General features: G+C 44.9%; 2 protein-coding genes across 2 annotated transcripts in view; both read right to left on the reverse strand.

Annotated features, from left to right (window-relative positions):
• atg4b (autophagy related 4B, cysteine peptidase) overlaps window positions 1-8,485 on the reverse strand; it is a 19,686-nt gene extending 11,201 nt beyond the window's left edge. Inside the window, exons 1-8 of the mRNA XM_063202006.1 lie at window positions 8,204-8,485; window positions 6,950-7,051; window positions 6,737-6,808; window positions 6,429-6,527; window positions 5,772-5,873; window positions 5,355-5,427; window positions 4,640-4,719; window positions 2,538-2,773 (exon numbers count right to left, since the gene is read on the reverse strand). Of these exons, the coding sequence (XP_063058076.1) occupies window positions 2,538-2,773; window positions 4,640-4,719; window positions 5,355-5,427; window positions 5,772-5,873; window positions 6,429-6,527; window positions 6,737-6,808; window positions 6,950-7,051; window positions 8,204-8,213 (774 nt within the window). The 5' untranslated portion in view covers window positions 8,214-8,485. The remainder of the gene's footprint in view (window positions 1-2,537; window positions 2,774-4,639; window positions 4,720-5,354; window positions 5,428-5,771; window positions 5,874-6,428; window positions 6,528-6,736; window positions 6,809-6,949; window positions 7,052-8,203) is intronic.
• Window positions 8,486-12,360: 3,875 nt separating this feature from the next.
• Window positions 12,361-22,500, reverse strand: part of boka (BCL2 family apoptosis regulator BOK a) — a 38,723-nt gene continuing 28,583 nt past the window's right edge. The window contains exon 5 of the mRNA XM_063202007.1: window positions 12,361-14,558. Coding sequence (XP_063058077.1) covers window positions 14,433-14,558 — 126 coding nt within the window. The 3' untranslated portion in view covers window positions 12,361-14,432. The remainder of the gene's footprint in view (window positions 14,559-22,500) is intronic.

The following is a 22,500-nucleotide window of genomic DNA, read 5'->3' on the forward strand; positions in this document are numbered from 1 at the left end:
TTTGTCTTTCTGTTTGTCAGTCTGTCTATCAGCAGGATAACTCAAAAAGTAATGAATGGAAAGGAAATTGGAGTGTTGTTGGAAATGACAAAAGGAACAAGTGACTACATTTTGGTGGTGATCCGGATCACGATCTGGATCCAGGAATTAAAAAAAAAAGACTCTTCCTTTCCCATTGCGGGATATGGCAAATTTTGACATTCCATTTTATAACCCCACAAAACAAGACAGAAAGACTTTAACAAATCAGGTGTAACATAGCCAAATGCTCTATCAAACAGCTTCCTTGGCAGAGGTCTGCACTCTCAGAGTGCATTTCTAGTTTTTCTATGTGCACTTGTATGGATTTGGCCCTTTATTCACTAAAAAGACAAGTCTTAACAAAAACTAAGACGTTGTGCAGTAAAAAAAAAAAACCTCAGTAACAACGATGATGTCATTAGTTTACAGGAATGGCCAGGGAGCGCAGCAGTTTGTTTGACAACACAATTGACACACTGCGACTCTAAACCAGACGCAATTACATTAGCCTGATCAATAAGCCTCCTCCACATCCACTGCAGAGTGAGTGTGTGTGGCTGTTGCTAAGTGTGTGCGCTAGTCCTGTATGGTGTGTGTGTGTGCGCGTCAAGGTTCCTGTGATGGAGTGACCATCACTAGGGTTGTGGGTGTGTTCTGACTAACATGCCAACGAGCCTGGCTCTTTGGTGTAGCGGGCAGAGCCCCAATTTACTACTCCAGAAGGTCTGGGTTCGAGTCCCAGCTGGGCAACTCTACTCCCCTTCGCTACAAATGGTGTCAGAAGTGGGATGGCTGCCGTGAGGCCATTGGAAGCGTACCCATTGTGTGTAAGCCATAATTCCCATGTGAGGGACCCCCAGGATTGGTGACCCCGGTGTGAGGGACCCCAGTGATGGGTGAAGCATTGATGACGGGGCACACTGGATGGGAGAAGCATGATGGGCAGTTGCGTGAGGGACACCATGAGTGTGTGAAGCGCACAGGTGCGCTTCCCGAAGGGGAAGGCAGTGTGATGGAGTGACCATCACTAGGGTTGTGGGTGTGTTCTGACTAACATGCCAACGAGCCTGGCTCTTTGGTGTAGCAGTCAGAGCCCCAGTTTACTACTCCAGAAGGTCTGGGTTCGAGTCCCAGCTGGGCAACTCTACTCCCCTTCGCTACAGTTCCCATAAAAATATTGGTGTATACTTAAAGCTGATAGTAGTACCTTGATAATGCTCAGCTTCCTCTAGAAATAGGCTGCATATCTAAAGCCATCAGTACCTTCATAACTGTCAAGCTTCCTCAAGTAACATGCAGTGTATTTAAAGCTCTCCTCTCTGGGGTTCTGGGACCTGGTTGGACTGTCTGACCTACATCTCCCTTCTCCTCTACTCTGCACCTGAGTTAGAGACTGCATGGGTATAATAATGTGTGGGTGGACTTTAAGTTTGTGACAACTGCTGGCCTCGTACATTCGGCGTCTTTGTGTCTAGTTTATGTTTCGTTTATATTAGAGATGCACCGGATCCAAGATCCGGTTCCGGATCCGGCAGGATAATAGGGTTTTTCACAGGATCCGGATCCGGTTCCAGGATCCAGGATCCGGTAGCCGAGGCTTTTCAGTCAAAATAGTTTGAGCCAACGTGATAAAAAGGGCCCACGTGTGTGAGTAGGCTATGTGTTTCAACCCTTTCGTAGGATCCGGTATCCGGTTCCGGATCCAGCAGGATCTTAAGCAGTGGATCCGGTATCCGGCAGGATCCTAAAAATCAGGATCCGGTGCATCTCTAGTTTATATGTAGGCCTCGTACCTGTAAATTGGGTATGTCCCCTGAGCGTGGATGTCAGGTTGTGTTTATGTGTCTTACCTGTAGAGTGTATGTGTACCTTGAGTGTCTCTATGTGAGTGTTGTTGAGGTCTGTGAATCGGACTAGTGGGTGGGTGTGTGTGTATTTCCGATAACATTTGGATCTGTAATCCTTACCTCCAAATAAAAGTACTAGACTGTGTGTGTGTGTGTGTGTGTACCTTAAGCGTCCGAGTTCGAGTGGGATCTGTGTGTCTGTACCTTAAGCATCTCTATATAGGCTTTGTTGATGTCTGTGGAACCAGTGTATGTGTGTGTGTGTGTGTGTGTGTGTCTTGAGCGTCTCTATGTAGGCTTCGTTGACGTCTGTGTGTGTGTGTGTGTGTGTGTGTACCTTAAGTGTCTCTATGTAGGCTTTGTTTATGTCTGTGAGTCCGAGGCGTGTGTGTGTGTGTATACCTTAAACGTCTCTATGTAGGCTTTGTTGATGTGTGTGTGTGTGTGTGTGTGTACCTTAAGCGTCTCTATGTAGGCTTCGTTGATGTCTGTGAGTCCGAGGTGTGTGTGTGTGTGTGTGTGTGTGTGTGTGTGTGTGTGTGTGTGTGTGTGTGTGTGTGTGTGTGTGTGTGTGTGTGTGTACCTTAAGCGTCTCTATGTAGGCTTTGTTGATGTGTGTGTGTGTGTGTGTGTGTGTGTGTGTGTGTGTGTGTGTGTGTGTGTGTGTACCTTAAGCGTCTCTATGTAGGCTTCGTTGATGTCTGTGAGTCCGAGCCTCAGTGGGATCAGTAGCACCAGTGGCCTCCAGAGGGCGCCGTCTTCCTCGTCCTGATTGGCCATCGCACACGCGCCCTCCAGGCAGCCGTTCAGTTCCCGTGACGACGCACCGGCACCCGATGACGACGACCCGCACGCTGCCCCCGCCCCCGGTCTGTCAAAGTCCAGCCACGGCATACACAGCTTCTCTGCAATGGGCAGAACACACGGTGAACTGAACACCACTTCACACTTAAATTTATGGGTGGGCGATATGGCAAAATTTTACTTTTTTTATTTTACTTTTTACAAACTTTTACCCGAAAAAAAATTGCAAACATTATAAACAACCTCAAATGTACACACACGGATAACACTCTGATAAAGTGCACTGTTGAAATGTAGTAAATTCAGTAAAAAAACAACAACACTACTAAGTACGTAAACGTCCCTCTGATAAAGTGAACATAATCACATTGATGAAGTAAGCATCCTCACTCCAAGGCGGTCTATTCTTTGACAGATTGTTGGTGATCTTCTATTCTTTTTTATTCTTCACGATTTAATATCATCATATCGCACACCCCTACTTACACTATAGCCACAGCATACATGACTTTTCAGTGTGGGACAGAACACACAACATCACTAGCACTCACGCCGCGCCTGGCTACTGTGACTATGACGTTTGATCTTACAATCTGGCCAAGCTGCTCTGATGATTACACGAGTTGTCAAAGGCAGTGGGTATTTTAAATTCCTCTGTGTGCCACTGGTTAAAGCTACAATCAGTCAGTGGGGACCGTCAGTCAGTAACAGAACTAGCGCATCAGAACTATTGCGGCCCAAACCCACCACAGTGAGCCATTTGAAATAATCGACTTTGCTTGGCCCCTCTGGTGACCTTGAAAGACCGGTCACATCCCTGCCCATTCTAATAGTGACCTTGAAAGACCGGTCACATCCCTGCTCTCTGTAGTGATGACCTTGCAGCATCTGCAGAGTCAATGTCAATGGACAGGTGATGAGTTAGGTGCTTTTCCATCCTCTCTGGGATGGACAGGTGGACACTGGGAGACGCAGATGTTTATTTCTGATGCATTACGTTGCAAAGGCTTTAAATGCAGTAAGGGGCCCAATATCTCTGATACTGATGCTGCTACTGGAGCCAAGCAGTGAGGCAAGACTAGCGCATACCCCTGTCCACATCTCTACATAGATATACAGTAGGACAGAGTTCCAGCTGCCATTGCCAATGTGTGTGTGTGTGTGTGTGTGTGTGTGTGTGTGTGTGTGTGTGTGTGTGTGTGTGTGTGTGTGTGTGTGTGTGTTAGCCAGGCCGTGCCCTCCTAGTGACGCAACAGCTTCAGCGTTGCTACCAGTCAGGTCAAGAGCAATGCAGCCTACTTTCTGAGTTCCCGCAAATACGGGAACTCCTCCCACTTTGTTGGGAAGCAAACAATCATTAGCAAACCAAGGGAGGCCATTTGGGAAATGCTGTTTGGGAAATGTTAATTGTTATGCTCTTGGTCAGACCAAGTCTCGAAGAGATTTGAAAGTCGATGATAATCAGGCTGTGTGTGTGTGTGTGTGTGTGTGTGTGTGTGTCCATATATTTGTGAGTGAGTGAGTGAGTGTGTTTGAATGAGTGAGTGAGTGAGTGTGTTGGCAGCATCTGTGTGTGTGAGTGAGTGAGTGAGTGAGTGAGTGAGTGAGTGAGTGAGTGAGTGAGTGAGTGAGTGAGTGAGTGAGTGAGTGAGTGAGTGAGTGAGTGAGTGAGTGAGTGAGTGAGTGAGTGAGTGAGTGAGTGAGTGAGAGAGAGAGACAGAGACAGAGACAGAGTTGCCAGCATCAGCGTAAGTGTTTTAGTGCACAATCATTTAGTCCAATGGCAGGCCTGTACTCACTGACCTCCCCTGGGTCCGCAGTTTGTGTGTGTGTGTGTGTGTGTGTGTGTGTGTGTGTGTGTGTGTGTGTGTGTGTGTGTGTGTGTGTGTGTGTGTGTGTGTGTGTGTTCACTGATCTCATCATGACCACTGTTTATGTATGCATGTGTGTGTCAGGTGTGTACTCACTGATTTCCTCGATGACCACCGTGTTATCCATGGCAACGTGCACAGCCAATCGGCTCCAGGAGTCGAACACCGCCAGCTTCCTGTAGGCGAGAAACACACACCAGATATCTTGAGTTACGGCTTTATAGCCGGAAAAGCACCAGATATACCTTAGTTACACCTTCAAAACCAAAAACATCTACCCTTAACAAACACATCTTTCCAAGAGGAATATACTGTAGGTCTACACCAGATATCCGGATACGTCTTCAACTGGAGGTGCGTTTCTCAACAGCCTCCTTGCTAGTTAGTGAGTTAGCAACTTACTTGGTTGAAATGTGATTTGCCATTGGCAACCTACTATGTTGCTAAGTGGTTAGCAACACAACGATGCTTTCGAAAAAGGGGGCCAAGAAACACAAAACAGATATCCTTAGTTACGCCTTCACAACCAGAAACACACACCAGCTATGCTTAGTTTCGCATATAACCAGAAAACACACACCAGATATCCTTTAACAACCACATCTTTACAAGAGGAATATACAGATAGCTTTATCTTTATATCTCTCTATAGCTGGTGTATATGCAGTAATTTAGTTACTGCAACTATACAAGAGAAGTGAAGTATACCTCGCATGTGCTACTGTGTTATATAAAAGAGTGTAATGTAGTGACTGTGCTGTTTAGTACTTGAGTACACGTTATAACTTTAGTAGGGTATTTGTGTACTTACTTGAGTACCTGTGCCACTGTGTTGGGTCCATACCACTGGCCGATCGACTTGCCCTCCCCAACCCCCATCTGGGCTGCAACACAAAACATACACATCACATCACCCACACGGCCAGTCATGTCAACATCTTATATCATGGATGAGGCACACACTCAGTCTGCCAAGACATTCATGGTCATACACACATTTAACATTTGCAGCTGAACCAAGACAAAGGGAATTCAGTCATGAATGTCAATTCAGACAAAATGTCAGTGCAATGTACAATATATTAATATGCTTTTTAGAAACCAGTATAAACACTGTTGTATCACCCTGACATCTGCGACTGAAACACATGTGTGACCCATGCGCTAACGCATTCCATGGGCGGTGGAGTATACACTCAGCTATGATGGAGGACTAGTCACCACTAACCTATCTGGTGAATGGAGTAGTAACTGTCCTTCTTGTCAATAAAGGCGTTGAGGATACTTCTGTACTCGTCTCTCTGTCGCTGGCCCCTCGACCACCTCCACTCTGCCAGGACAAAGAAGTCATTGTCACCAGAGGTCTCAAAGGTTGCTGTGTTAAGAAGGTCACTATTGTCAAAAAGGTCAGTGTCACCAGTGAAGACTGACGGTCCACTGCAGCCTGATAGCCATGTCACTGTGTCCAACCTCACCCAACACAGAAAAAGATGCACACTGGCCAACCATTGCAGTTCATATGTGTAAACAATTATATTAGGAAAGCACAATCCATACAATAACATAAAGCAAAGTTCCAACACATAACTGAGTTAATTAACCGAGTTCAATCTCTTTTCCTGCCCTTCCAGATTTTCTCAGTCATTAGCTAGACTCAGGGAATGCCTGGAAGAACAGGACACATGTAAAACTCAATAATTGAACTCAAGTGGAGATGGGAAATGAGCATATTTTTAGTGTCTCTTAAGCATGTTTGAACAGTGTGTCAGAAACCGAGAGGGTGCCAGTTGTTGCATCATGGTGTTAGCCCTGCAGGATGGCATTACGGCAATATGTGGCCATGATCAGTGCCTTGGTGGCTGAGATGTGTCTGTGGCGCCCTCACCTCGGCCTAGATGCCGCCGGACCAGGGCCTCTCCTAGCACCATCTGCCCACACCGCAGCATGCAGCCCCAGCCTGTGTCTGACGTGGGCCCCGTACCTCCTGGGGGGCCCGGAGGCAGATGCATAAACACACACACACACACACACACACACACACACACACACACACACACACACACACACACACACACACACACACACACACACACACACACACACACACAGTATATCCCATGAGCTCAGCAAAAACAAATTGTTTTGTAAACAGCATTACAGGGCTGAATGGGACACGGACATAGAGGCACTTACCAATGGGGGAAAAGTTCTTTCTGTATGTGAACCACAAACGTGAGGCTATATCTGATAGGATGTCATCCCTCTCTGTAAGACAAGAAGGAACATCTTATCCAATCATAACGTGTTATTTGTCATTGACTGCACTATCATTCAACTACGTCATTCAACTAAGCGCTATTCCCATCTTTTTCCAACTCCATCTTTGTGTGCCTTAGTTACTTGTACCTGTGAGTGCGCTGAACTGCTTCCCCAATATCCACACAGGCTCTGGGGTTTCGGGGAAGTCTTCAAACTCTCCGAACCGCAGTGTATCGTACGTCAGAGTAGCTGAAAGCAGTTTGTATAAAACAAGCATTGAGTGGCTGGATCAACTTGACTGATTGTTTCGAAACAAATGCATTGATTTCCATAAAACATTGTCATCTTAGGAATGTGCTCTTTCATTTAGCTGCCATCTATAGTCACAACACTGAAGATGTTTTCAGATAGTAAACATGCACATAGTCAGCTTTTACGGATGTGAAAACCCATTTAAGTCATTAAAGCTTCATAATGATAGCAGCAATATTATATCAGACTAACTTCATGTAACATCATGAACAGTGTAGGCCTACATTGCTGTGTGCATCAGTAGTATCAGCATATGTTATGTATCAGCAGACAGAAAACAGTACACCAGCACCAACAGTACACAACTTAGTTCTCTTCATCTAGCACACTTTTCTGGCACCAACACAGCACTACAGGCAGAGGCTCCAGTATCCTATGCTTACGGTATGCTACAGGTAGCGCGGATTCGATCCCTATTCGTGACACAGTGCACTGTCACATAGCAGGCTATGACAACACGTCCACCAACTAGAATTTATTGTTGTGCCCATGTGTGGCTTAAACAAAGCACCCTGACTATAAACATGTGGTTTGGACACCTGAGCCACGTCAGCAAGCCTGTAACTTAAACTGTCACCACTATGGAATGGATGCGGCGTAATGTCAACACAAGGACACCCTGTGGGTCGATGAGGTAGCCCAACAGAGGGCTTGCTGCTGCTGACACACTCAAGTTGTGAGGTTAGGATGACACCCCTGCACTCGCTGCCTTATTTCACACAATATGCAACCGTGATTACTGCCACCCTTCGCACCAAAGCTTTTGAGGAGTGACAGCTTCGGCAATGGGAGAATGTTCACTTTATTTGCAGCAGGGGCATCTTGCAGCAGATTTGCAGTCACTATCCGGAGGAGGCTGACTAATGTAGCTTTGGTTTGGCTAGCCACGAAGCTAATGTAATCGTCAGCTCCAACAACACAGCAGGGTAATTCTAGACGTCTCACAATAGACAGTGGCAGTGTTGAGCAACGCAACTGGCAGTTACACAGTCAACAACTGTAGCTCAATCCCACAACCTCCCTGAGTATAACATCTCAAGACAAGCTCCAGAAAATGTTTAAAGAATTGTTTTATCTGGGATGTCTTACCTGCATCCATCCCGACAGTGATTCAGCCTACCCTGCTGAATTCGAGATATTCGATTGCCCAATAACATTGAGCATTTGCAGTTAGCCGTGGCAGTCTCCAATCGCTACTGTCACTCGGGTGGGGTTGATACTGTTGTCCAATCAAAACACTCAACAATGGTGATGTAATGGGAAGTAAAAATGCGACGTAGCAGCCAACTGTTTTACGCTGCTTAATGTTTATGTTGGTTAAAAACACACAAATGCATCTAGTAAAATGGAGACACTTTTGGGAAAACAAGAATAACGCTTTTCTTACGCGAATACAAACTGAAAAGGGATAGAGGACCCGTTCGCGCGGATAAACAGGAAGTGTGAAGGAATTCCGTGTGTCGCGTGACCCTCTGTTTACCTCAAAAATGTTGCGCAAAAGTCAGCGGGGCCAAAACCTATTTCTACACCACATCAGCTGCCCTGTCTGTGAGCAAAGCGTTATCCGATCCAATTCATGTCATGAACACTGTACATCAACATGGTTTTAGCACAAAGCCCGTCTTTTTATTACGATTTTCATTATTTAAATGTGTGAATTGAATGTAACTGAATTTAATCTATTTGACTGCGACTATAGCCTACACGTGGGATATTTAGGCAGAGGTGGAAGGTAGGCCTACAAAAAATGTGTAGCCTACTCAAGTATAAGTAGCCTATATTTACTTTGCCTAAATCCTACTGGAGTAGGCCTAAAAGTAAAGGTAGACATAGCCTACCTATCTAAAAATCTACTCAAGTAAAAGTAAAAATTTAATTTGAGTAAAAGTACTTTGTTACTTTTAATTAGCTTTCCTCTCGACAATTTAATGTTTCTTTTTCTTGAATAACGTCCTCCATAACCTCTATATCTTGCTTGGCACCAGCCATCATCCAATACATTGATCCAAGATAGTACAATAGTGGAAATGCTGTGTGCCATCCTCCATAATCTTTCATTTCCGGCAGATTGTGGCATTATTTCGCATGGCATTTTGTCTATTTTCCCCTCCGTACTCAGGCCAGGTTCCAGTGTGATTGAGTAGGCCTAAAGTACTTGGGTCAAAATGTACTCAAGTACAAGTAAAAGTATTAATTTTAAAAACTACTTAAAAAGTAAAAAGTACTCATAAAAAGCTACTCAAGTAGGCCTACAATACTTGAGTAAATGTAATTAGTTACTTTCCACCCCTGTAGGCTATTTAGGCACACAGAGTAGGACAGCCTATTATTACTAATTATTACTAATTATTAATTATTATTGATTATTTCTAATGCACCAGCTTCGCCCTAATATTCTGTTCTTCTATAATACAAAGCGGATTCCAAAAAAGTTGGGACACTTTGTATTTTGTGAATAAAATCAAAATGCTGGCATTTTCAAAACATCTAATATGTTAATAAGGTATAGCATTATGTACAGACAACATATCAGTTGTTAAAGTCGAGCAGAATTATTGTTTTGAGGTAATTATGTGATCATTTAAAATTAGACCCATGCAACAAATCTCAAAAAAGTTGGGACAGGGCCAAAACATGTTGTAATAGTTGGATAATTCTAAACATTACACAAGGAAGAATAAAAGGAACTATATTGACTGCCAACATGAATGCACAAATAAAATACCATCACAGAGACGCTGTGGCACTCAGCAGCAAATATTTTGAGGGACTAATTACTTATCTATTACACAGAAAGATTGAATTATCAAAATTGCAGGCATATAAGGCCTATTTCCATAATATAGAGTTCTGTGTAATCATTGCACGAGTTATGAGATCATGACATACTCGTGGTAAATAAGCAAACTATGACACTCCAACAATGACAGCTCTCGAAAAATTGACCATAAACACAACACTTGATTAATGCACATGATGCAGACATCAATCAGTGTTGCGTGCAGAAAAGCTCATTCTATGGACCTAGTAGACATGTGAAACTGTCCTCTGATTACAGAATGGAAAATATTTAATCCTTTTTGAAAATTATGGAGTCATGCACCCTCCAGGTTATATAGAAAATGAATACTTCAGCTTGATTTAGTGGTCAGTCTGAAAGACAGCAAATATGATGGTAAGGTATGGCTTCTTACTCATGTAGAGCATTAAAATGAATGTTAAATGATACATACAGACTTTAAACAGCAGACATAGCTACCAAGGCATTATATTTTTGAGCACCGCCTTTAGATATTGCCCCATAATGGTGGCAAATTTCAATCTCTGCTATGTTCCAACAGTGTGGTTCCATCATAAGAGTAAACAGGTCACAAAATTGTTTTCTTGCGGTCAGGATATGCCACATATTAAGCATAACAAAAAGGTAAACAAGTTGAAGAACACACCTATCAGTTGAGCTGCTGAAATCATGTCTCACATATCAAAATATCTAATTTTTGAATAAAATTATGCCATCAGTCAAAGTATTTAACTGTTCAGTCTCATCCCTTGTGTTGTGTTTAGTCGTATCCAATATAAAAAGCATTTTATTGGCCCTGTCCCAACTTTTTTGGGATTTGTTGCAAGGGTGAAATTTCAAATGATCACATAATTACCTCAAAACAATAATTCTGCTCAACTTTAACAGCTGATATGTTGTCTGTACATAATGCTCTACCTTATTAACATATTAGATGTTTTGAAAATGCCAGCACTTTGATTTTATTCACACAATATTAAGTGTCCCAACTTTTTTGGAATCCGCTTTGTAGAAGATTAGGTTGAAACTGCATTTATCCAAAGTTATTGCACAGATTGTCTTGCTCAGTATTGCAAGATATTGCTATAGGCCTACTGTGCATTGCAGTAGAGGCGGCCCAGGTTGGGACTCATGCAACCATACACTTGAGAGTATCTACATTGTAGAGAGTTATACATAAATACTCAGTTCAAGACACTGACCGCACTGTACTAAATATCACACAAGATATTGCTCTGTATAAATATTTCACAACAACAGGTGATGGGACAAGATCAGGGGATTAAGGTAATGTGGTGTCAGCCAGTACATGTGTACTCTTGAGGGGAGAGGGGTATTTTGTAGAGGTGCATGGCAAACATTATACGTAACATTATTTTGTGAAATTGTAAGCCATCAGCAGCCTGAACTGAGAAGATGGTATGATGCTATTCATCTGAAGCACTGGAAAGTTTACTTTAATAATGTAGTAATTTACTTGTTACAGTTACCTTAAGTATAACTTCAACATCCTGAGAGGTCACTTGGTCTTCCAGAAGTGTGCTCAAGAAGCCATGTACACAATGTCCTCACTTCAGTACCACGCACATCCCATACCAAACACCAGATGGCAGCATATAACTTCATTTCACATTTGGCAGGGGTCCACTTTCAAGTATGGAATCTACTGTATGTGGTAGGTAGGTGATTTGGTTTTGTAGATTTTGGCTTCAGACATGTCCTTCAGACTGTAACGCATCCTATTAACACTGGCCTCTTACAGCAAATGCATGGTCATTTCAACAGCCATGACGTGATGAAGAGAATCAAAATTACCGCAGAAAGTCATGAAGAATACGCATTCAAAAACACTCTCCAGCAAATGTAGTTTGAAATAAAATTAGTCAAAACTGCCACACCTTTCCATATCACCAGTTCATTTTAGGTTCACTTGTGGGGGGAAAACAGAATTGCGACACTTCAGTTCATACCACTTCTAATTGTTTGAACTTATACCGATTGTTTGAAGCAATACCAATTGTTTCAGCCAATTCCCCTCACAGCCACGCCTATTGCACTGCTGTGTGTTTCTCCCATGACTTGCTATATTGCTCTGGGTGTATTCCTTTCACCCAGGACTTGCCACAGTTCTCTGGGCGCATTGCTTTGTCCTTGCCTTCCTCCCCTACAGTTCCCACTCAGCATGCTGCCATGGAAACACTATGCACAGCTATGCACACCATCACAAATCACTGCACTGAAGGCCTATAGTTTGATGTGGGTGTATTGACTCTTCAATCTCCACCGTATTGTTTGATGTAAGTGTATAGGCTCTAAACTTCCATGGTATTGTTTGATGTTGGAGTTCCTTATTTGCTCAAAAATGCCCATCAATACCCACCTTCTCCCTCCCTCCACTTAGCCGCACCCAACCAAACACACACTCAAAACAACAAGGAAGTTTGTGGGCTTTAAAAGATTTATTCTCTCATACATACATACCGTACATACTGTACATACATAGAGGCACAAACATACAATGGTAGAGAGGCATCATTATTCACAGAATAAAACATTAAATTGAAGTGCTAAAAACATAACTAAAAACAAGCCACAGACATTGTCCATGAAACGCAAGTTTGACCAGTGCAGAGTTGCTGGGTGTGCTTCCCCCAAACAGGTGATGGTCCACCAGGGCACAGGAGCACACTGACACAGGTGAGGTGATGTTCCAGAACACAAGTCAGATGCAGGGTGACACAGGTGCTAGTCCAGCCATGTATCTTCTGACACAGGTGTTAGTCCAGCAAGATATCCACTGACACAGGTGCTAGTCCAGCCAGGTATCTGTGTGAGTCCTTAATAAGGTGCTAGCCCAGTCAGGTGTACACTCACATAGTAGGTGCTGGTCTTTAGTGTGACGTGCCCTCAACTCAGGTAAGACACAAGACCTTATAGCCAGTACGACACATAGTCTGGGCTACAGTGGTGTCAGAATCCCCCCCATCAAACAGCTCACACTGTGTCCAGAGAGGGTTTTAGGACAACACACAAGTATGCACACACACACACACTCAGCTCACAATGCAGCTCTGTTTAAAACAGTCTCAGTATGCAGACCCTCCCTCCCTCCACTGCACTGCACTGCATGCTCTCTCTTCCACGCACACGCACGCACACGCTCTCTTTTTTTCTCTCTCTCTCTCTCACACACACATACTCACTACACACACAAGAATTCTTGGTGATAACAAAAATCCAGATTTAATCTTGCCACTGCAGTTTTGCGAATATAAATATCTAGCTAGTCGTCTTTGCAGTTGCTGCTCTGTATCTAATCAAGACATTCAGGGGTTGCTGCTCGTGTGTGTGTGTGTGTGTGTGTGTGTGTGTGTGTGTGTGTGTGTGTGTGTGTGTGTGTGTGTGTGTGTGTGTGTGTGTGTGTGTGTGTGTGTGTTGCCGAGCATGCCTGTAGGTCAACCTCTAGGCCCATAGAGGCTCCCTACACACCAAAAACATCCCAAAAACACCCCAAAAACACTTTGAAACGAGTCTCACTGCCCCAAAACACTAAGGGACCTTAACCCACACAAAGGATTTTCAAACATTTTTGCAACATGAAGAACACTTTAAAAGGTACATTGCAGCCTAAAGAACACATCAAAGGAACACTTTGAACCTCAAAAAGAACTACTCTAAACATCTCTGGCCTTGCAACCCTAAAGCAGCAGGTACAGTAGTACTACGTACTTTTCTGTGCAAGGCTACGTTCTGCATGAAATAGTCTACAAACACACACACCACAAAGTCCATGATTGTCTCTTTTGGTCTCGTGGAGGCTACCCAACCGGCCAGGACCATATGAAAAGAAAAGCAACACTGCGGCAGAGGGAGAGTGTATACATCACTGGATGGGTTGTAAACGGTGGATGGATGGATGGATGGATGGATGGATGGGTGGTCTGATGGATAAAGGGAAAAAGAGATGCTATGTGGAGGGGTGCACGTATAGGTGCATGGATGAGAGGATGGGAGGATAGCTGGGTCCGTTGATGAGTGAATGGGTGCACAGATGTAAGGATGAATGGGTGTGCAGGTGTGTTGGGGCATCCCTGTGTAGATTAGTAGCGAGCGAGCTGCTTCTGTGGGTAAAGCAATAAGTAGGCAGCCTCTGTCCTTGAGCGGATCAACGTTTGTGTGGGCGGTTTCAGGTTGCGTGCTGAAGTGGTGGACACCATGTATATAATATAATAATATAATATAATACTAGTCAAAGGCACAGTGCAAACAATCTGCAGGTGTAAACAATGGTAGTTGCAGAGAGTGGCCACTAGGGGGCGAGGAGAGAGGTGCCTCTTCACCAGTGAGGGGACGAGAAGAAGGCCCTGGTCACGCATCACCTTCATCTGAACAGCCTCTCTCTCTCTTTCACTCTCTCAATCTCCATCTCTGTCTCTGTCCCGAATCGATCTGTCTTTCTCTCTCTCTCTCTCTCTCCCTCTCTTTTTTCTCTCTCTCTCCGTCCGTCCATTTCTCTGCTCACTTCTCCCGTAGCAGGTAGAAGAAGACGGTCTTCAGGTAGTGCCCCCAGGAGCAGGCCGTGGACACCAGCCAATGGGAGTGGAAGCTGGGGTCAGTGTTGACCACACACTTAGTGATGTCCGCCTGCCATAAACAAACAGACAAACAAACAAACAAACAAACGTCACATTTCAGACTAAAAAGCCAGTTGATTACCAACATTTCTTTCTACAATTAATCGACAACTGTAAACATGTATCCAATTTATTTCATTTAAATGCTTACTGTTAAATATAGGCACTGTATACACGAAAAAGACAATCTACCCTATCTTAGTTACATTTGATTTATTGATTTACAATTTGCTATTTACCATGACCGTGTGTTGAGGAGCCATACAGTCTGGTTATAGAGCTTTGGTGAATGTAGCTGACAAGTGGTTGTCATGGTGATCCCTTTTCTAAAATATGAAGAGGGTGTGTGATGTGGATCTTGTCTCTAAACCAATGTATCAGAGCAGCGTGATATGGGAGGAGAAGAACAACTCATGTTGGGAGAAACTATGCAGGTTTACGGCCAAAGTCAGCATCGGATTATCTTTACAAGATATTTAAACACACACGCCCGCTTGCACACCCACACAACCACACACAAACACACACAGACACATACACACTCACACACATACACTTGTGCACACACACATGCATGCATACACACACACACAGACAAGTGTGCACACACTCACACACGCATGCGCGCACACACGCGCACACCCACACGCACTCACAGGTGACAGATGGCCAAAGGTCAGGGTGGTAAAGTGGCCACGTCAAGATACAACCCTCCATTTCACACCACTCAAACCTCAAGCACTTAATGGTAGGAGGGAGGGGTGGGTGATGCATGATTGCACATAGCATACTGTCGCAGAACGCGTCTCAGAGAATTCTCATCCATCCAACTCATCTTAGTCAAAAGAGTTTTTAGAACCAGTAGGTGTTTCGTCTCTTCTAGCGTCCAATGTGAAACCGCTGTGTTGTTTTGTTTTGTTTTGATTTTAATATTTTTAGGGCTTTATTGCCTTTATTTTTTGAAGGGACAGTGAAGGAGAGACAGGAAATGAGTGGGGACTGGGGAGAGAGACAGGGAGGGATCGGCAAATGACCCGGGCCAGAATCGATTAACCCAGTGCCCTATTGTTAAGTCACGGCGGGCGGAAGCCGCTGTATTGCTTAAGTGTAGTAAAACGTCCCTTGATGTGTGTAGCAGGCTAGCAGCATAACGTAATAACGGCCAATAACACAATAATTTAGATGTAATAAAGGCTATAAGGTAAGCATTTGCCAATAATGTTAAGATCGTTGAGCCAATAATGCCAGAATAAAAAGAAGCAAAATGCAATTGTTACATTATTGGTACCAGCTATTATATAAAAGGCCTTTTTTAGTAAAAGGCCAATAACGTAATAGCCAGCCAATAATGTAATACCTTCTTATGTTATGGGCAAAATATTATTACATTATTGGCTCAATAATTTCAGTACATTATTGGCAAATTATAACGTTATTACCTTTATTGCCTACATTTAAATGATTATGTTATTACATTACTGGTCATTATATAATTGGCTGCTACAACATAGCCACAGATTCAAGGCTTAGATCTATAGGATACAGACTGCAAGAGCAAAGGGACACGTGCCTTCGCAACACAGTATTGCCAGACATAGCCACAGACCTTGGTACAGCCACAGAACCATGAATGGCGCCAAAATCAAAGGCCTTAACATACTACATATTCCGATTTACTGTACAACGCCATGGCTTTATGAAGCACATCTTGATGGTCATATGTTCAGGACAAATGAACACCAGCCAACCGACCAATTGCTGGTGAAATTTCAGTTTGGCTGCTAGAAAAAACAACTTACTAGCCACTTTGACCCATTAGAGAGTGTGTGCTTATTAGTAAGATAAACATCTACAGTACAAACCATTTAGGCAGGTGACGAAAAAAGTTAGTTTAGAGCCTGCATACATGCACGTTCAAATATAGGCTACAACTGTACAAGTATAGTCATTTTCCACACCAACATGATCAGCGAACTTCTCCAAACAGTGTCAATCAGGTGTTCAAGAAGGGGAACGTAAACAGACTTGTTTTGTTCATCTGGACCCCCTTTTGAAAGGACTGATGACTCATCCCCATCCATTTGGTACAAATGAGGCTCTCACAGGGGCAGCCTTGAGTCCCCATTTCACGCTCCACTTAGCCATTAATACTTGGGGTGACACTGGGGCAGAGGGCACACTGGGGAAAGAAGACTGGGCACATGGGCACACTGGACCAATTCATCATAGGGAACATAAAGGGTGCAACAGGGGAGACTGAGCCACTGGGCAGTTGGATGGCGAGCCAATGCTGGACAAACGCAGAGCGAGCACTGGGCCAATACTAAGCAAACACAGGGCACGCACTAGGCCGACACTAGGCAAACGCAGAGGAGGCCCTGGTCCAATACTGGGCAAACACATTGACCTGCAATTAGTGTTCCAGTCTGTCAGACTCATGTGTGGGTAGTCGCACATGGCCGGGAGTCTGTTGCTTCTGAAGGCATGCAAGGCTGTTTTGTCCCAGGACCTGCTTAGTGAGGATGAGATGAGGAAAGATGGGAGGAGGAGGAGGGGTGAGAGGAGGAGGTCGATAGTAGGAGGAGAGGGGAGGAGACCAGAATGAGAGGGGAGGAGAGCAGATTGAGAGGGGAGGAGACCAGAATGAGAGGGGAGGAGAGCAGATTGAGAGGGGAGGAGTCAATTTCATAAGTTAAAGTCAAAGAGGGGAAGAGAGAGGGGAGGGAGGGTGGAGAAGGGGCTAAAGGAGTGTAGAGGAGGGTGAAGTAGAGGAGAGCAGAGTGAAGGAGGAGAGGAGGCTGAAGCAGGAGTAGGAGAAGGAGTACTCAGTACGGTAGGAGCAACAGACTTCAGGCTTATCCGCAACAGCTGTCACAGGAGACCTCGGGGTGCTCCTAACCAAACTAGACCAGCCTGCGGCAGCGTCAGTTTCCCTTTCCCCAGAAACGCTAATTGACTGGGAAAAGTTCCGGAACACTGAGGCTGATGGTTTCAGCGGAACATCCCAGTGGCAGTTTCTACCGAGGGAGTTCCCCCCGCCGCCTCGACAGACCTGTCACGCAGGTACAAACAGCTCACCTGACGCTCATCTGAGCCATGCAGGTGTGTGCACCTGTCCTGAGTCATTCGTCTTCCCCACTAATGCACTCTAAGCCCCCCCGCCCAGACACAAATGATAAAGCATGTTCCCTCGGCAAGACCCCAGGCATGACAGCAGTATACAGTAACCATGGGCACAGGCAGGCATGCAAACATACACCCACGCAGTCACTGACTCAGACAAGCACAACTCAACTTCCAAACCAATGGTTAAAATAACCCCCTGCCGTGGCCCAACGGTAGGGCAGTGGGTTACTACGCTGGTGACCCGGGTTCGATTCCGGCCTAGGTCATTTGTTGATCCTTCCCCATCTCTCTCCCCATACTCACTTCCTGTGATAATCTCCACTTCCCGAGCAATAAAGGCACAAAAGCCCCTGAAATATCTTTTAAAAATATTCCCTATGGTCGTCTTATTACAGATTAGAATTACAGAAACCTTCTCCCTACTGTACCCCACCACTTAGGGTCTTTGGACTTAGGGCCTAAACCCTCTGCCCTCCTCTCCTCAATACCAAACCTCATTTCCTCTCCCCTCTTCTCTTCCCTACTAACCCTCATTTCCTCTCAGCCTCCTCTCCATTTTCTTTGCAGCTCTCTACCACCCATTATTAATGTATGTATACATGATCCTTGAAGCGTTTATTGTTAATGTCCAGACTTCTAGCTGTTATAATTTGTTCTCAGCTGCACTGAAATCGTTACCCTGAACTGTATTACTGAGAAAGTTGAATAAAAGGTTGAAATGAATGAATACCCTTCCTCCTCTCCACAGATACACACACTGTGGAATCTACTTTCCTCTACCTCATAGACAGACAGACATGCCTCTGCTCTAGCCTCCTCTTCCCATAACGTCCTTCCTCTATGCTTATTAATTGTCTATTCTCAGTAGTGTAGCCATAGAAACACAGGGAATAATGGTGCAAGGACATTCGCGCATTGGCAAACACGGACAGTAAACCATGTTACGGGGCTTGGACCTTAGCACTCATGAATGCAAACTGAAGGCTGTTGTGTAATCTAAAGAGTGGCGGGAACACAGCCGGTATGTGGTATGCGGAACAGTGGAAAAGCGCCTGTGTGTGGGTTCACTCTCCTCTTTACGATATGGTCATCGTCGTTGTCTGTCCCAGTATAAATGTTCGCAACACTTTCTTTCTCAATCTGCCATTAAGGCTTATTACACTGCACGTCTCACTTCAATATCACCAATCATCAATGACACACTTGTCGGTTTCCATCAATCATAATTTTCACACCTCACTCACTTCACCCACCACCAGTTTCCTCTCCTCATAACGGCAAATTCACACTGACCTTCTGTGTGCCGGCAGTGCGGAAAGGTTTTTTTTTGTCTAGTGCCTGAGCAGAAAAGTTATGAATGAACAAAATCAGATGAGTCCATTGAGAGTGTATGGTAACTGGAGGGCAATACTCTATTCTACTCGTCGACCATCGTACACTTGGATTGGATGAGTATTTCCGTACCAACAGTGCGATGTGGTCAGTGGTGGAAAAAGAACAGAAATGGAAAATAATTTTTTTACCGCCCTTTTACCAATTCTTACCGCCTCCGTACTGTTGACGCTGTGTGTGAATCAGCGCTAACGCTGATCACAACAGCCATTATTATCATCTATCCAGGAAAGCCACCAATTACCCCCTATCAGCCATCAATAAAAACACTCACTCCCACCTTAACCAGCCATTAAGTATTCAACACACACATTCCACATGTGGTGTACCAGTACAAGCAAGCAGTGTGGTACAGAGAGAGCAGAGGCAGGCAGGCGATGTACGCATGTAGAAGCCACACACAGTACGGTACGTGGGACTGACTTACATAAAGGCTCTCCCAGGACAGCACCCCCCACTGCCTCTCTCTCACACACACACACACGTACATGCGCACGCACACACACACACACACACACGCACGCACGCACGCACGCTCCCAGATCCCCAGGCTGTGTGTTGCTCAGGCATACTGCACATACCAGCTAGCCACAGCAATGGCCTGCCCTCTCTATATATGGAAGATAAACACAAGCACACGCACGCACACACACACGATAATGCACACACACACGGTCATGCACACACACACGGTCATGCACACACACAGGCCTTAAGTCTCTATATATGGAAGATAAACAAACTCATCTCCCATTGTGAGGCCACACAGACACACACACAGACACAGACGCACAGACACACACAGACACACACGCACAGACACACACAGGCGCAGACACACAGGCGCACACACACACACACACACACACACACAGACCTCTGCTGGTCACGAGCAGGTCAGAGTGCTGAGTGAGAGCTGCAGGGGAACAATCCCACCACATTCTGTATCTTCCATCGCATATGGCCACTTCAGGTCACTGTAGGCGCTTTCAGGCTGACTGAGAACAGTGCCGGTGCCCGTGACTGCACCTACTCTCAAACCGCACAGTGTGTTCACGCCGCAAGCCTGAGCGTTCAAGAACCGGAAAGTTGGTTTGCAGTCCGCAAAAGTTGGTTTGCTTTTTTTTGTCTGCGAACCTTGACGACAATGGACATCAGCAGGTTCATCCAGGTAACACACAGTCACGTGTGGAAAAGTTCAAAGTGAGTGGTTCATAGGTAAGCACCTCAGTTCCCAACGTAACTGGTGCGGGAATGGACACCGATACCGTTCTGGACCCCGTTTCTCAACAGTGCCGTTGCTAACTAAGTTAGCAACTTAGTAAGTTGCCAATGGGAAATTGCATTGCAACCAAGTAAGTTGCTACCTAGTTAGCAACTAACCTGTCGAGAAACAGGGCCCTGGTCGGCCTGAAAACAGCATATGTGTCTTGCTACTGTTCATTTCCCTGCCACGGTGTGCCTGTGTCTCCTCACGGTCTCCTCTCCCTCGCTCTTTCTCTCACTGCTAGTGTCCTTCTTGTGGGTGCATAATTGCCACTTTATTGTGTTCCTGCCACCATGTGCGTGTGCCTCCCTATCATTGCAACATTGTCTAGCTTGCAGCTGAGCCCTCCTCCTAGCCATCAAAGATTTTAGAGCAGAGCAAGATAAGGTTGACCAGTGAGACAATCCTTCTCCTCCTGCCACTCTGTGTTCTTGTGTGTCGCTCCCCCTACAGTCCCAACCTTGTGTTGTGTCTGTGACTGCCACTCTTCCAATGGAAATGCAATAAGCTGGAAGAGGAGAGGAATGTGGGGGATCGGGTTAAAATGTTTAAAGCTCTAGTTGAGTGTAGGATTATGGTTGAGTACACTTACTATCAGGTCACAGGAAATACTGATACATTTGCAAAGAAGTGGTGCGTGGGGGTCGAAGACGTCCAAAAAGGAACTGTCATTCAGTGTAACGCATACCTTCTGCTGACTGTAACTGTAAGAAACATGACTCTTTTTATTTATTTTTTTTCCAGTGAATTCATGAAAGCCTCGGCTGTCATCCATTCACTTGAAACAATTTGAAAATCATGTTTTTTTACAGTTACAGTCAACAGAAGGTATCCGTTACACTGAATGACAGTTCCTTTTTGGACGTCTTTGACCTGTGGGCACAGGGGTATGGTCAGTCAGTGCGGGTGGTGGGCTGGGTTTCCATTGGTAATGGGGTGATTTTAATGGGTTAGGGTGGGTGGGGGTTTGGGGGGTGTGTTGACCATTTTTGTGGACGTATAGACCATGCAATGGTTCAATAAAGGGATTTTAAAAGTCAAAAAAGTGTCTCTCTGACTATTACAGTTTCACAGTTTTACAGTTACAGTACATCACACTTATCTGACACTTTTATCCAAAGTGAATCACAGTCCCTGGAGCAGTGTGGTGTTAGGTGGCTTGCTCAAGGAGCCTTCAGCCATGGAGTGAGATAGGGAGTAGTAGAATGAGGATTCAAACTTGCAATCCTCTGACCTTAACCACTAGGCCAGTGGTTCCCAACCTTTTTCTTAAGGGACCCATGTTCTTACTATTGTAAGTTTTGGTGACCCAACCACGCGAGCGCCCGCATGAGACGGAGTCACGTTTCCTGCGAAAACTTATTTTAGTTATTTTATTCCTCAATTCGTCTTTGGTCAAATATAGAATAAATGTTTAATGTAGCACTTACAATTTGTTGCGTCTATGCATTTATTAGTTAAATGCTTTGTCTTTTATTCAACATGGGCTATATATATTTAAAACGAAACCCCTTAAAATCAAGAGGGCTCCGCGACCCCCTGTGGATCTTTGGCGACCCATAAGGGGGGTCCTGACCCATAGGTTGGGAACCACTGCTCTAGGCGATGGCTGCCACCACTCTCAGCGCTACCCTGCTGTTGCCCTCACCATCCCCGTGTGCTCGCTGTCCCTTCATGTGTCCCTAACTGTGTCTGTCCCGGTCACTTTTGGCTCTGGTGTTCATCTGCTTCAGTGTGACCTACTTTGAGTGTCCCAGCACAGCTCACCTGCTGACCCGGAGCTCATAATTATAATTTAAGAATTATATAATTAATTATTTATAATTACGTTGACTGAATTACACCTGCCACCGGTGGGACATATAGGACAGACACAGGTTATGGGGGAGGAATCATCACAGCGAGCCTGCTGGTCCAATCACGTTCACATACCAGCCTGGGCAGCAGACTTGTTAAGGGGGATTCATCTGGGGTTGACTGTGTGTGTGTGTGTGTGTGTGTGTGTGTGTGTGTGTGTGTGTGTGTGTGTGTGTGTGTCTGTGTGTGTCTGTGTGTGTGTGTGTGTGTGTCCTCATTTGTCTTGCCAATCTTCTGCCCCTTCTCAACAGGGACAGTGTGTGTGTGTGTGTGTGTGTGTGTGTGTGTGTGTGTGTGTGTGTGTGTGTGT

Source organism: Engraulis encrasicolus, chromosome 6 (assembly GCF_034702125.1).
Source record: "Engraulis encrasicolus isolate BLACKSEA-1 chromosome 6, IST_EnEncr_1.0, whole genome shotgun sequence".
Classification (NCBI taxonomy): domain Eukaryota; kingdom Metazoa; phylum Chordata; class Actinopteri; order Clupeiformes; family Engraulidae; genus Engraulis; species Engraulis encrasicolus.